General features: G+C 42.4%; 1 protein-coding gene across 2 annotated transcripts in view; it reads right to left on the bottom strand.

Annotated features, from left to right (window-relative positions):
* The window catches only part of tmem260 (transmembrane protein 260), a 36125-nt gene extending 24698 nt beyond the window's left edge, over positions 1-11427 (bottom strand). For both annotated transcript variants that reach the window (XR_014871167.1, XM_085143233.1), the window contains exons 1-3: positions 10867-11427; positions 7679-7710; positions 5502-5653 (exon numbers count right to left, since the gene is read on the bottom strand). Coding sequence is in view for 1 of the 2 variants with exons in the window: in XM_085143233.1 (XP_084999359.1) it covers positions 5502-5653; positions 7679-7710; positions 10867-10975 (293 nt within the window). In the remaining variant the exon portion in view is untranslated. The remainder of the gene's footprint in view (positions 1-5501; positions 5654-7678; positions 7711-10866) is intronic.
* Between the last annotated feature and the right edge of the window lie 2064 nt (positions 11428-13491).

Below are 13491 nucleotides of genomic sequence, written 5' to 3'. Positions count from 1 at the left end.
TTATATGACAGGGGTATGATGTATTGCTTTGAAGTTTCAAAGCCAATCTGCAACTGATACACAAACATTAAGGAATGTCAGTAAATCAAAGTATTGGCTTTGTTTTAGTACTACTAAATGACCCAATGTTAATTTTCTTTCAGAGGAATTATATCATGACAGTACGATCGAACTGTTTTACGATTTTATACATTTCTGCTGTTTTCGAGTTCAAATGGGTTATTTTGTCACATAAGAGCAGAACGATTTGTAGATTTCTGGGTTATCAACAAAAAATGCACTTCAAAAAACATGACATTGGAGTTTAAAATATGAAAAAAATATGCAATGTGCAGTATTACATGTAGAGTCAAGAGCTTAATTTAAACTTAAACTTATCTTAACTGCACTACTGTATAGCTCTGTGTAAATAATCATTCTGTACATACGATAATTTTTAATCCTACAACTGTTTATAACTTGCATAGTTCACATTTCTGTATAACTGTATATCTCAGATTTCTGTATAGTTTTTTTATTTCATATTTATATCCTGTTCATAACCTGTACATGGCTTGTACTCACTACAGCCTGTACATACTTATAGTTATAGAATATTCATAACATACTTCATACCGTGTACATTATAGATAATAGACCCATTTCTGTAACATACTTACATATCTATATTATTGCTAATATATATTGTAATATATCTATATTACTAAAGCACTTCTGGATGGATGCAAACTGCATTTCGTTGCCCTGTACCTGTGCATGTGCAATGACAATAAAGTTGAATTCTATTCTATTCTATTCTATTCTAATTTGTGCTTGAGAGTAAAAGCCAGTAGATGTTTGTTTCTGCTGTTGTGATTATTATAAATTCATCATCTATCAGCTCCACAATTGTTTAGGTATGCAATGCTATATTTATTTTTTATGGTTATTTAAACAGAAACATAACAATCGTGTTATATGGTGATATTACTGTTGATATTAGTAATATGGCAGCACTGACATCCATACAGTTACCCTTTCACTTCCCTTTAATAGATTAAAATATTGATTATAATTACCTATCATATCACATTTTATTATATTTTAACTTTGCTAGCTGGTGGAATGACCACTGGAATGACGGCTGTTTATGATATTTTTCCCGATTATTTCATCTTAAACTACAATAAGAACTAACTGAGAAAATCTGATTTCTAATTGACGTCCACACTGTATGTTTCAGGAGGGGGAAAAAAAGTCTAACAAGTCTCCAAACCAAGCACTTCCCCATCTTTCCTTCCCCGTGCGGTGTATGAAGAAGACGCTGTCTGTTTGCGCTGAAAGGAGGGTAAACACGGGTCCTGGCTCTGCCGCTCAGACACCCCTCCTCCAAGAAAGCGCTCCAGCGCTACAAGTGCGTGTAAAATTAATCACCACAATTCTGTTCAAACAATGCAGCCACTGACATGACAATTTCTCCCAGAATGCCATCTTAATCTCCACCCAACACACAAAAATTACAGGAAGAGGGTGGTGAAAAAAAAAAACAATTTAGAAAAATCCCGTGTTTATGCAATTCACTGAATGCCATTTTTTATTGCTGCTTTTTTCCAACAAAGTCATTAGGCACACACCAGTGATACATAAATGTTGCTGTATAGATTCCATTAACTAATTCTGGGTGAATTGTAATTGCCGAGTCTGATCCGTCTCTGTGCCTGGTGCCTTATTAAGACTGCCTGTGGTGGGTGAGGAATGTAATATTGACGTCCGAAGCAGACACAATCTCGGGCCCACGGGCAAAAGGAATATTAAACTGGTACTGTATTCTGCTGTCTATCTAGCCCTCCTCCCTCCTCCGCTCTATCCCCATCCCGTAGCCAGTAATGAGGAAATAACATCTTCATTAGACATCTGTTTAACTGTATTAGAGGATGAGTCCTGGGGGAACCATTGGTCATGCTGAGGAGGGTGGGAGTAAAGGAGGTCTGTTGGACTACAATGTGACGGATGAGATACTGCAGAATAGGAACAAAAGGTCCAGCGATTGAGGCCTTTTAAACAGACAAACTTAAAATTGTCTTCTGCATTTTCATAAATAAATAAAAAAATAACAGTAATGGGTGTATTCTCTATGGATACTTAGGCTGAAGATTTTATCCAAGAGTAGCAGACGTGAGAGGGAGGGGCATCCTTGCCACCTACAGGAAGAGGTGAGAGCATTACCCAATAAAACAACTCTGTTCAGCTGTTTTTGGATACAAACCCACATCAGTGGTTGCTAAAAACAATTCCCCCACACGTCGCTCCTGACACGACCTCAACAAGACACACACAACCCCACCCCTTTGGAAAAACAACCCACCTGAGCAAGGAGAGAAAGCACCATTGGGACCATATGGTAGAGGTCCTTATAAGGAGCTGGGTATGCAGCACGCGGCAGGGGATGGCACCACGCCCACCCTCCCGTCCACTGAGGTGTCAGCTGTGCCACATGGGCTAGCTCTTGGCAGGGGAGCCTTTCGCAGGTGTGCGGTTTTTCTCTCGAGGGCCGCCGGGGAAAGAGGGAGGCCAGACACGTTTGGTGTGCTTCAACGGGCCTGTTATGTAATCATGTGATCAAACGGAAAAGTGCTGATGACTGAGCGGGGCGAAGTTGGGGGGTTTTTCTGCTGTGATGGCTGTCAGCTCACTAACGTGTCTGCTCGCGGTGTCTCGGGATAAGCTGGGGAATGGAGAGAGATTCCTCTCAGGTAGCAGAGATTCAGAGCAGCTTTAGCAGATAAACTATGAAACGAGAGAGCACAAAATACAGAGCTGTCTGGATTATCCTGCTACGCATTCCTCCAGAGACTCACAGCTGAGGCCTTTAGCATTCCACCAGCCAAATGTTTCTCTCTGTGAACCTCCCAGTGCAATCGATAGTAATTATCATTACGTCCACCATCCTCAAAGGCTTGTCAGGCCGTGGTGTGAAAACATAACAAGACATGCAATTCGGCCATCAAACTATATGATCAAGCAAAGAAAACTGTAATTGACAAATCAAAGGGAAGCTAAATTGCTACATTTAAACTTATGCAAGAGAGAGAAGTGGCTTCCAAGCCTATCAACTTACATTCCCCCACATTAAACACGGCAATCTGGCCGACTAATTTAAATTGATACATCAAAGGCTCACAATGTTGGGTATATTCCAGATGAATTTCAAGGTCTTACCATTTATTATTTGAGAGAAACTGACGTCGAGTACCCGTATTAACTTCAAAATATTTTGCCATCTGAACATAATTTCACAAAGCAATCATTTGTTTGGGAGGGTGAGGTCGGCCTATTTCCCAGCAAATGAAAACCCAAAAAAAATTAGAAGTAGTTACAAAAAAAAACTGTTTAGGAGGGCCAACAAAGGGACAAAAACAACAAATGACATTTAAGAAATTAATTATGTTGGGACACAGCACACTCACTACAAGGGCAGAGCACGTATGAACGGCTGGTCAGTTTTGGCATTTCATCTGAGGGAAAGGCCTGAACAGAGGGTCTCTGCGTGGCCGTGGCATTTATGCCAGTATTGTTGACAGGGTTAAATCACACAAATACCCTGCATGCCAGAACCTAGAAGCAGGTCTCGACCATCCGGGAACCCTCGCCCAGTTCTCTCATCTTTTGCCCTCTCCAGTAACCCCCCAGTAACCTGAGTGTGCCAACTGATCCACAGCCTCATAGCTCATCCCAGTCTAGGCCCTGAACAGATAATGACTAAAACCTTTTATGCTTATTTCTCTAAACTGGAAGCGTAGATTATACATTCACACTTAAGAGCTTATATGGTGTAACTGTGCGCTCTGGATGAAGTCCTCACCACTCATGAACCCTAGCTGGCGGTTGTGGGTAAGGGGGGTTGCAGAGCCTTTTAATGACTTTTTACTTGACCATAATCCACAACTGGATCTAAATCCCCTGAGATTATAAACTGGGGCTACGGTTAACATGCAAAATAGGAGCCAAATATCAGCAGACTGCATGGATATTTTCGGCCCTCAAAATAACTGTAAATGTCTGGCCAAGAACAGAGTCCAATCAAAAGCATGAATACCAGGGGAGCAATAAGGATGTCCAGTTAAGGCATGACAAAGAAGTGCAGCGTTTTAACACCCCCCCCCCCCCTTTTTTTTACCCTCTTTTTATTGTTTTGTCCTTTTTGCCTTGTCCTGGGAACACTGGTGAAAGCTGGCAGCCTTTGGTTCACCTCTCAGAAACAGTAAGACAGGGCAGGATCTAAGACTGATGCAGTCTGGGCTTAAGGCCAGTCCCCTGGGGAGCTCTCCCTCTCCAGTCCCTGCCCTACTTCAGCAGGGCTGACCCTGTACCCTGACCTTCTCCAGACCTCCTGCCACATCGCACACACTGGCCAAGCACACAGGAAGCCGGCCCAGCACTGCGCACTTTATAACACACACAATTTCATTTTCACTTGCTGTCCTCCCGCTATCACAGAGTCCTCACAGCCTGCCAAGGTGTACAGCAGGAAGAAATTACATCATATTCAACAATTTCTATTCTGGAAATAGTAACTTAGAAATATATGACATGGTTGGAAACAGCCCAGTATGCACAAACAGGGACAAAAAGGTAAAATGTTGACACTAAGCTGCCACCAAAATGCAGTGTGGAAAATGAGTAAAATCAGCAAAAAGTGTGATGTAAGGCAGTCTGGTTAACCATGCAAGATAAACACACAGACAAAGCAGGAAGGGGTAAAATACTCCTTACATGATACGGTCAGCAGCAGGCGAAGCTGCAGGGTGGGTAGATGGCAATGCGGGGACCGTAAACTGTGTTTATGACTGAGCGAGGGGAGAGGTAGTTGAAGAGAGGGGAGAGGGAGGAGCGCAGAGAGTGATCCTGTTCCTCTCAGACCCAGGAGGCAAGAAGGGGAGAGATTAGAAATCGTGCCATGTCAGGATTGGGAGCATGCTGGGCAGTGGGGGGGGCAGAAGAACAGGGATGTCAGGTTTGGGGGGGTGGAGGGCACAATAATTGGGATATACATACACATACACGCATTCTCACAACGGGTGGCTGATAGGTAAACAGGGAGGGTAAGGTGCTGGGAGGGAGGACGGTGACTGGGTTCTGCTTCTGAATACTGAACAGAGGATCAGGGAGACCACTGCCTGTCAGTCAGGGCCCAAAAATACCACTTTCTGTTCCAGACAGCTTCACGATGCAAAAAGTCAGTAGGGGAATGTTTAAAGACTGCCGCCACTCAAAAATGTCTTCTTATTATTGTTACTTCCCTTGATGTGAGTTAGTCACCAGAAGGCTCCTCTGCTGAAGGAGGGAGGCTCTTTGTGCCTTCCTTAAAGTTCTCTTTGAGAATTTAATACTTCAGTTACTGATACCTACTTGATTGCAGAGTACACCAATGTAATTTTTTTATACAATAACTAAAATCTCAGAACAGAACATAATGCATCAAGAAATTCTGGAATTGGGAAACACACTTTTCATATGCCTACCTGCAGACAGTAATGCAGAAGCCACCACAAGCTGCAGCCCCCAGGAGGCTACTCATCAGGTTAACACTGTGGGCTGGAGAGAGTGAGGACAGCAGACGCATAGCCATGTGAGCCAGTAGAGTGAAGAGTGGGTATCCTGGAGGATGGGCCACCTAAAGACACAAAAACAAAGACAAGGGCCATTTCACACGTGAACTTTTTACACTTTTGGGAGAATCAGGTGATCCTTTCTTACATGCAGCATATAGCAGAAGATGCGTTCTTACTGCTATACTAGAGGAAATACTCCATTTGGTTTGGGAAGGGAAGCAGCTTTGATAAAGTGAGTAAGGGGCAAAAACACGTGATTCTGCTCACTAGTGTAAAATTCAGTGATCTGCTATTCACACACTGGCACAATCCCAGAGATCAGGCAGACAAACCACTGATGTTTAGAAAAAGAGCTGCAGTATGTGTAAAAATAGCTCACAATGTGATGCTATCACAATAGGTTTACCACGATGATGATTGTATCACAATACCTTATACATTAAGAGACAATAATCAATGATATATGCACCTTAACTGTGCAACTTTAAAAAAACAGAAGACAAATAGAAGAAAACATTTATTTATTCCCTGCAATGTAGTGCCAGTATGCATCACTATGAATTACTTTTACTCCATTTCAGTAATGAAACTGTTTAGTTTTTTAGCTCTCTTTTCCCCTTTTAAATTTCTTCTTCTTCAGCTTCTGTTTTCCCTTAATTATGTGATAAGCGCCGGTAGTGACTCCAGTACATCGGGACTGTGTGGAGAGTCCCTACAAAATTTACTTTTAAAAACTCTGATTTTTAACAACGGTGTACCATATCTGTAATTCTATCACACAAGAAAGGGATTTAATATATTGCTGTATCAACATTTTATCCTCAGCAGGTAAGCACACGTGAATTTTGCGAGGAGTCAGAAACATCCTGCTTGGCTTTACTCTGACTGTGCTGTCATACGAGAGCCGTACACTCCCTTTCTTTTCCCCTCTTCTCACTTCTTTGCTGCGGGCCTCTTCCCAAGGACAGTGCAGCTCCCTAGAGCCCGTGGTATAACACGTGGTGCTCGCCAGCCTCAACCCCCAAACCACCGCAGAGCCGTAGTCATTTTCGCCTGGGAGATCTTGGCAATCGCAGCAATTAGCCACTAAGTCTCTTCCACCCAGATAAGGGCTCAGTCATTAAACACAGACTCGTTCCCTGGCACAGATAACACAAAGCATGCAGGCAGTGAGAAGGGGCAGCTCTTCGAATGAACAGAAAGCCGAAAGGTGAGAGTGTGACTGACTCACCAGTTACCTCGAACACGGCAAAGGATCTTTTTGCAGACATGCAAACAGCTTTGCGAAAATTTGAGTGAGGAGCTGGGAATGGAAAAGGCGCGTCGCAATAACTCGATGAGCAAAAAGCGAGGCTGTAAATATGAGAGAAAGAAAAGCTCCAGCAGCGAGAGTGGTGAACTAAATGGTAGCATCACGCAGGTGGGTAACGTCACCAAAATGAAGAGCGATTAAGAGCATGAGGAAGGACTGTGTGGGCTGACAGTAGTGTACGACATGCAGCTAAAGGACAGCTGAGCGATAAAGGCCACAAGGAGCAAAGAGAAGGAGAACTCTCAAGCTCTGGGGATCAGAAGAGGGGGGCCAGCAGCCTGGGTCCCAGAGATGGCCTGCAAGGCCCTGGGGAGGCCTGAAAGGCAGACAGGCAGGCCACACGGACTGCAGCACTAACGGCAGGATTACTGGCATAGTGACACCGACACAGCCTCCCTAAAAGGATCACAGCGGCGTAATAAACTTTATTAAATAATAAAACTTATTATAACTGTTAACCCGATTTAGTTCATTCTTCGCGGCTTACACACACACACAAAAAAGAGGGGTGGATATAATAAGCCTTATACCGTACATAAGGCAAAGCCTACAAAAGCCATCGCCTTACCATTGACTTTAATTGGATTTGAAAAACGGGTTGCAAATTATAGCATTCTCTACTTGCAACTTAGTAAAATAAGTGTATAGAAAAGAAGGGGAAAAACCTGTGGACTGAAAGTAAATTAATCTGCTTTCTGCCCATGCTTAATTAAACTTCCTTAATGCTTATAAGAGTTAATGAGTGAATTGATTAAACAATACAGCTAATACTTACCCCCAGCTCACAAGCAGTGGTGATCAGCTCTCCTGTGGAAGAGAATAGGGGAGGAAATTAATGTAAACCCAATAATTATTATTAAGAGACAAGTCTGCTCCCAAAGTTTTCCCAAATCAAATACTTGCACTGGGGTTTTGCATTAATTTGCCAGGATCAAAACCTGCAAATCTTCCCAGTGTGACATTTCCTAAGCGGCACGCTCATTCTCTTCATCTTTCACTTCTCCCCCGATGCCTCCCTCCCTTCTCCGGCACATACACACAGATATAAACACACGCGCGTACACACAAACCATTAGACTCCCCCTCCAATGCTCTGTCACACAAAGACACACATATGCAGATCTGAGAATAATGCTTCCAGTCCCATCCTCCCCATGCATTAGGGTCCTTTCCTCTCCTCTTTCTTCTGCTGCTCTACGTGCCTCTCTCCTGCTCCCACACTCCTAATGTCTCAATGTCTCGTTTAGTCCGTTGGGCACAAACAGAAAGGCTACGCCGGTGACAGTCACAGAATGAAGTAAGCTGTAAAAATAAAAGCCGGCTGCACAATTTTTTGACAAGCTCTGTGTGAGGCGCAGCACAAAGTGAAAAGAAAACCCCTAAAAGCTTTTTGAGGGAGCTTTAATGTATCTGGGCACAAACCCATTTGTGCCAGAATACACCCAGAGCATTTCAAATTATACTGATTTCTCACCCAATGTTTGCATCTCCCACTCATGAAAATTGAAATTTGGTTCAGATTAAATGACATTGATAAATGTTTAGGTTCAGGACAGCTCCCTCTACTGGTACCAGACGGGTAGTCCCCTCCTCCGTCAAACATCCAATGAAACGCTGGCCTTGTTTCTTGCAGACTCTATCACTTTTACAAGCTATGTCGAATCCGTAAGACACTACATGCGATTCCATTATATCACATTAAGGTAAATTAATTTATATTGCTCTCCTGTGTTCACTGGTTTTCAAACATATAGCACGTAAGAAAGAAGAAAAGAATACAGCTGTTTCAATCTGAGCAGCTGTTGGTGCTGTTACATATATTTAAAAACAAACAAACAAACATCTGCACAGTAGGGACATGAGCAGTGATGCAGTAACAACCTTTACAAAACAGAAGGGCTGGATTTCAGATGGCACTGGTTTCCTCTCATATTTTGCAACCTTGCTGATACAGTGAATTACGATGCCTAAATTTCTGCCACATGAGGAGCCCTAACTCTTATCAGTCTAATGGACCATGAAGTCAGAACTCCTCCACCTGCACAGCTTAAATGTTTCCACAGCTCCATTTCACCTGGCATGAGCCGCCAGCTACCTGCCATCATTTAACATCACACTTTCTCATCCTTCATCGGCTTCTCAATTTCACTCATTTTCCCCTTAGAAGTGGCACACTTTTACACCATTCAGTGCTGAAACTCAAACTAATACCAAGCCAAAACATCCATCTCAGTGCAACAGAGATGCAGTTCTGCAGCCCCAATACTAAAACGGGAAAATATTGACTCAACGGGGTAGTAGCATGGGTGCCAAGAGTCTTTGTGATTGTGGAGCATGGGCACCCACACCAGTCTTCCCATAATCCCCATCATTTCCACACTCCACATTCCTAGACAACAGCGTACCCGCGGGGCTGCGCTCAAGCCTCTCCAGGGCACATCACACCTAAAGAGATTAGGACACAGAGACGGAGACCTGGAGAATTCGGAAGGGTGTTCAGCTGGCACTATCAGAGCGGGCATCCTGCACCGTCCCTAAACACTGTGGAGAAGGGGCTGGCCATTTTTTCAAAGGCCCTGTTCGTTAGACAGCAGCACAACCAGCAGGGCTACTCAGCACTCCAATTGCCCGCTCTCGCTTCATCTCTCCTCGCTTATATCTGGCCGAGCTTTTCTTATGCTTTCATTCTGCAAAAATGCATTCCCTTCTGCAGCTCGCACGCCAAAGCAGTAAAAACCTAACAAGCAGAGCCTTCATGCCCTCAAGTCCATAATTTACAAGTTTGTAACCTTGGTATCACTTCTAAACACTGTTTGTAATTGTTCAAGGCACTCCTTCATAAACTGCATTACAAGAATGTTGGGAAAACACATCGGAAGGTACTGAGTGGAATACATTCAAGTCCACAGTAAGCCGTGTTAAATGTAAATTAGGTTTATGCATGCACACAAAATATTGAATTTAAATAAACAAGGACAATTATTTGTAGTGACTGGTTGTCAACAGTGCTTTGTCAGCAATTATGGTGTCTGTATTACCCAGCAGTCAGAAAAATCTAAAAATGCATAAAATGTGGAGGAAAAGTGCAATTAGGTGTGAGTCAAACATGGTTTGCACAAACACCTAACAAACAAAAGGTTGCTGGTTTGGTCTGGCGAGAGACACAAATACCTTTTGGGATTGTATCAGGAAGAGCATCCGTTATTAAAAAGTTAATTAATTAATATGTCACAAAATAAAATGAAAATGTTAACAGTTCTGAAACACATAATATGCTATTATTTGATTATTTTTTTTAAAAATTGCAATTTTATCTTACAGTACCATTGTACCTATGTGTAGCAGGTAAAATTGGGTCAAGTAAAATACAAGTAAACAAGTACAAGTACAACTAAAAGCAGCTGAGTTTAAAGAACAGAAAAGCATAAACTACATTAAACTACATCATCCCAAATAGGACAGGAAATTGTTCTTTACAGCAACACCAACTTACATCAAAATAATTGACGTCAAGATATTTTAAAAGAATAAGAAAGAAAACAACGAAATAAATACAGATAGTCGTGTATATTTTTGCATTATTTGTTAATTACACTGACTGAATATTGTGAAATAATGCATTTTGTCTTTACCAGCCAGCGTTGATTCCAAAATCAGCCTTAAACACTGGAAGTAAAAAAGGTATTAGTGTCTCATTTAGAGGTTTTTGTATTTACCGCGGACGATTTAAAAACATGAATGAAAGAATGATTCTTTCAATTTATATATGTGTATCTCAAAGTCTGGCATGTGTTTGTTTACGTTGTCACGTCGACAAACGTCGCTTTACCTGCACTTGCAGCACCATGGACAGCACCAGTCAAGCTGCAGCGGTTTCATCAACAAGGTGCAATATGATTGGCTCCCGGCAACACAACAAAGCCACGTGACCAAATGAGCGTTAGCTAGCCTGCTAGCACCAACCTGAGTCTCCACCGGGGACCGTCCTCTGCACACAGGGCACATACAGAGCGGCGACACAAGCGACCACGGTGCCTGTCAGTATCCAGCTTGCTCTGTGCTCCGCGGACATTTTGTTTCTTTCAGGGGAAATACGGACGATTTTCACTGAAATGCCTCTTAACTAGCGAGCTAACGTTAGCGTCCATGTATTCCAGACCCTTCGGGGTATAAATAAAACTTTGACCTACGTCTAAAACGATGTTGGGTAGAGATGAAGTAAATTTAATTTAGTTCTAAGTAAAACCTTTGCATAGTCTTCAGCACACTTGCAGGAGAGTGTGCTGAGTTAGGTCCTTCCTGCCCGCGGAAAGTATTCATTCACGCCGACTGGCTAACCTCGCGATATTACCGGACACGCTTTCCTCATAAGTTGCATTACTCATTGAATTGCTGTTTCTTGCTTTGTAGAAGGAAACAAAAACGAGCGTTTCAAATGAGGACGACCAGTGTTTTATCTCGGACGTGTTGGCCAAGAAACATGGTTATGACTACTTCCTGGTTCACTCAATGTCATTCAGGAATGTGCATCAGTCTTCTTTCATCACTTGTATTCACAGGGCTGAACGGGGAGGGGTTGGGTCTGCATCTTTACGCTAGCACGACAGTTTATTTTTCTGTCAAAATTAGTCTAAAAATTGAAAGCCTTTTCTTTTTGCGCTTTACTCATAAATTTTAAAACACACTCAAGTTTTCAGGTTTTCTTCCAAGTATAATATTGTGTGCTAAAATGTACAGAAATGGAAAGAACTCTAAATCTGGCTAATTTGTAAACTGAAACTACATATGCTAATGAAAAGTATGTGTTAAAGTCTAAAGGCTCAAACCAGTTACTTAAAGGGACCTGTTTGTGATTACTATTCATTGCCAGGCACCATTTCGAAGGATAACATGCAAATATGCATTTTCTAATGCATATAATTTCTCAGTGCATTTCAAGAGGTTTAGTTGAGAGGGACTGCTGAGTATCTCAACTCAAACATAGCCTGCCTTCCCTCATTTGGAGGGGTTGTTTTAAGCCTTACAGTGAAAATGGCATTATTACTGGATTAAAACATTATTATATTAAAGCTGTTACAGTACCTGCTTCAAATGCACAATTACGTGCACAGTAGAGCACTAGATTATGCCAGAAACAAGATACACGAATTTGTAAATGTATCACAAGTGTCCATATTTCACAGGTTGAGAGGTGACTGTAATAAAGAAATTGCCCTATTGAACTGATAATAATCCCAGCCCACCATAAATGACTCTGATCCTTCAGTAAATTGAGCCCTTGGTGAGGTGGAGTGGTGTCAGCACCTAACCAACTCTCAGATGGCTCTCTAATCCTCCCGTCCCTCTCACCACCACCCTCACCGTCTAATCAGACTTGAACACACACATAACACTCACACCCATCTGACACACACAAACCAAAGTACTCACCCTTCCTCATACTGGGGCTCAGCCATCTCTTCAGTGTGATGTCACTGCTAATCCAAGCTTGGTTATCCACTGGGGTGCAGTGCTGGCAAGAGGGATGTGGGGAGGAGATGGGATGAATTTGTGGTGGTGGATGGCGGGGGGTGAGGGGTAATCAGGCACGTCATAAAGACTTCTCTCTAAAACCATCACTTCCATTAGCCCCTACCACATAGAAAGCTAGTCTTGTACCCAAACTGTACAACATATGCGCAAATGCTCATTGGAGCGCCAATATGGACACATTTCAGCTCTGATATTTGAGATAAAACACAACTGTAGGCATATTCGTAGCCATGTAGCTCATATTTGGGGCACAGAGGAATCATTAGAGAGCCAGCTGGATTAAGACCCCCCCCCCCCCCCTTTCTATCCCATGCATTCACAAAATAAACGCAGGGCCTTTATATTGACAGCTTGTCCAAAGAGAGGAATTACCCACATGGTTGAGGCCCTCGTTCCATATGGCGGCAGGCTATTAACAAACATTAGTTGACTGTAATAGCAGCAGTATTAAATTCATTATCTTTTTCAGATTGTATGTGAGGTGTGTGACTTTGTATGCGTGTGTTTGTGTTTGTGTGGAGTGCCCACACTGTGTGCCAGCGTGTGTGATTAGAGAGTTCTAATGTTCCAGCTCTGGGGATTTGTAGCATAAGATAAGAAAGGGCATTAACGGTGAATTGTGACGGTCTAGTGGAGCAAAACTGTTGTTTAAAATGTGCGTATGCTTTCTTTGCCGAGTCCTTTTTACATGAAAAATTAGCATTTTGTCTCAGATTTTTGTTGCTGATTTTTTTTTAACTCAATGCTCTACATACAGAAAAAGAGCAGCCACGTACGAGAAAGTGGCTGACTGCAGTTCCATCTATTTGATTTTGTATTTTCCTCACTTAACCTACCACATATCTGTTTTAATCTTACCTTAAGCATCCTTGAAATGAGGTGTAATCCACTTAAGCCCCTTTGAATCTGCTTCACAGCCATATTACACCCATTCGTCGACTCATAAACATTCTCTCTGCTAAACAGCTGCACATTGGCGGTGTCCACGAGCCAAAATGTACATTGTGTTGACGCAGAAAGATTAAAACTCTGCAGTATTTGCACTTGCAAAAAGAG

This window comes from Neolamprologus multifasciatus, chromosome 19 (assembly GCF_963576455.1).
Source record: "Neolamprologus multifasciatus chromosome 19, fNeoMul1.2, whole genome shotgun sequence".
Taxonomy (NCBI): Eukaryota; Metazoa; Chordata; class Actinopteri; order Cichliformes; family Cichlidae; genus Neolamprologus; species Neolamprologus multifasciatus.
The sequence above is the reverse complement of the archived record's forward strand: the minus strand, read 5'-3'. Positions and strand labels throughout refer to the sequence as shown.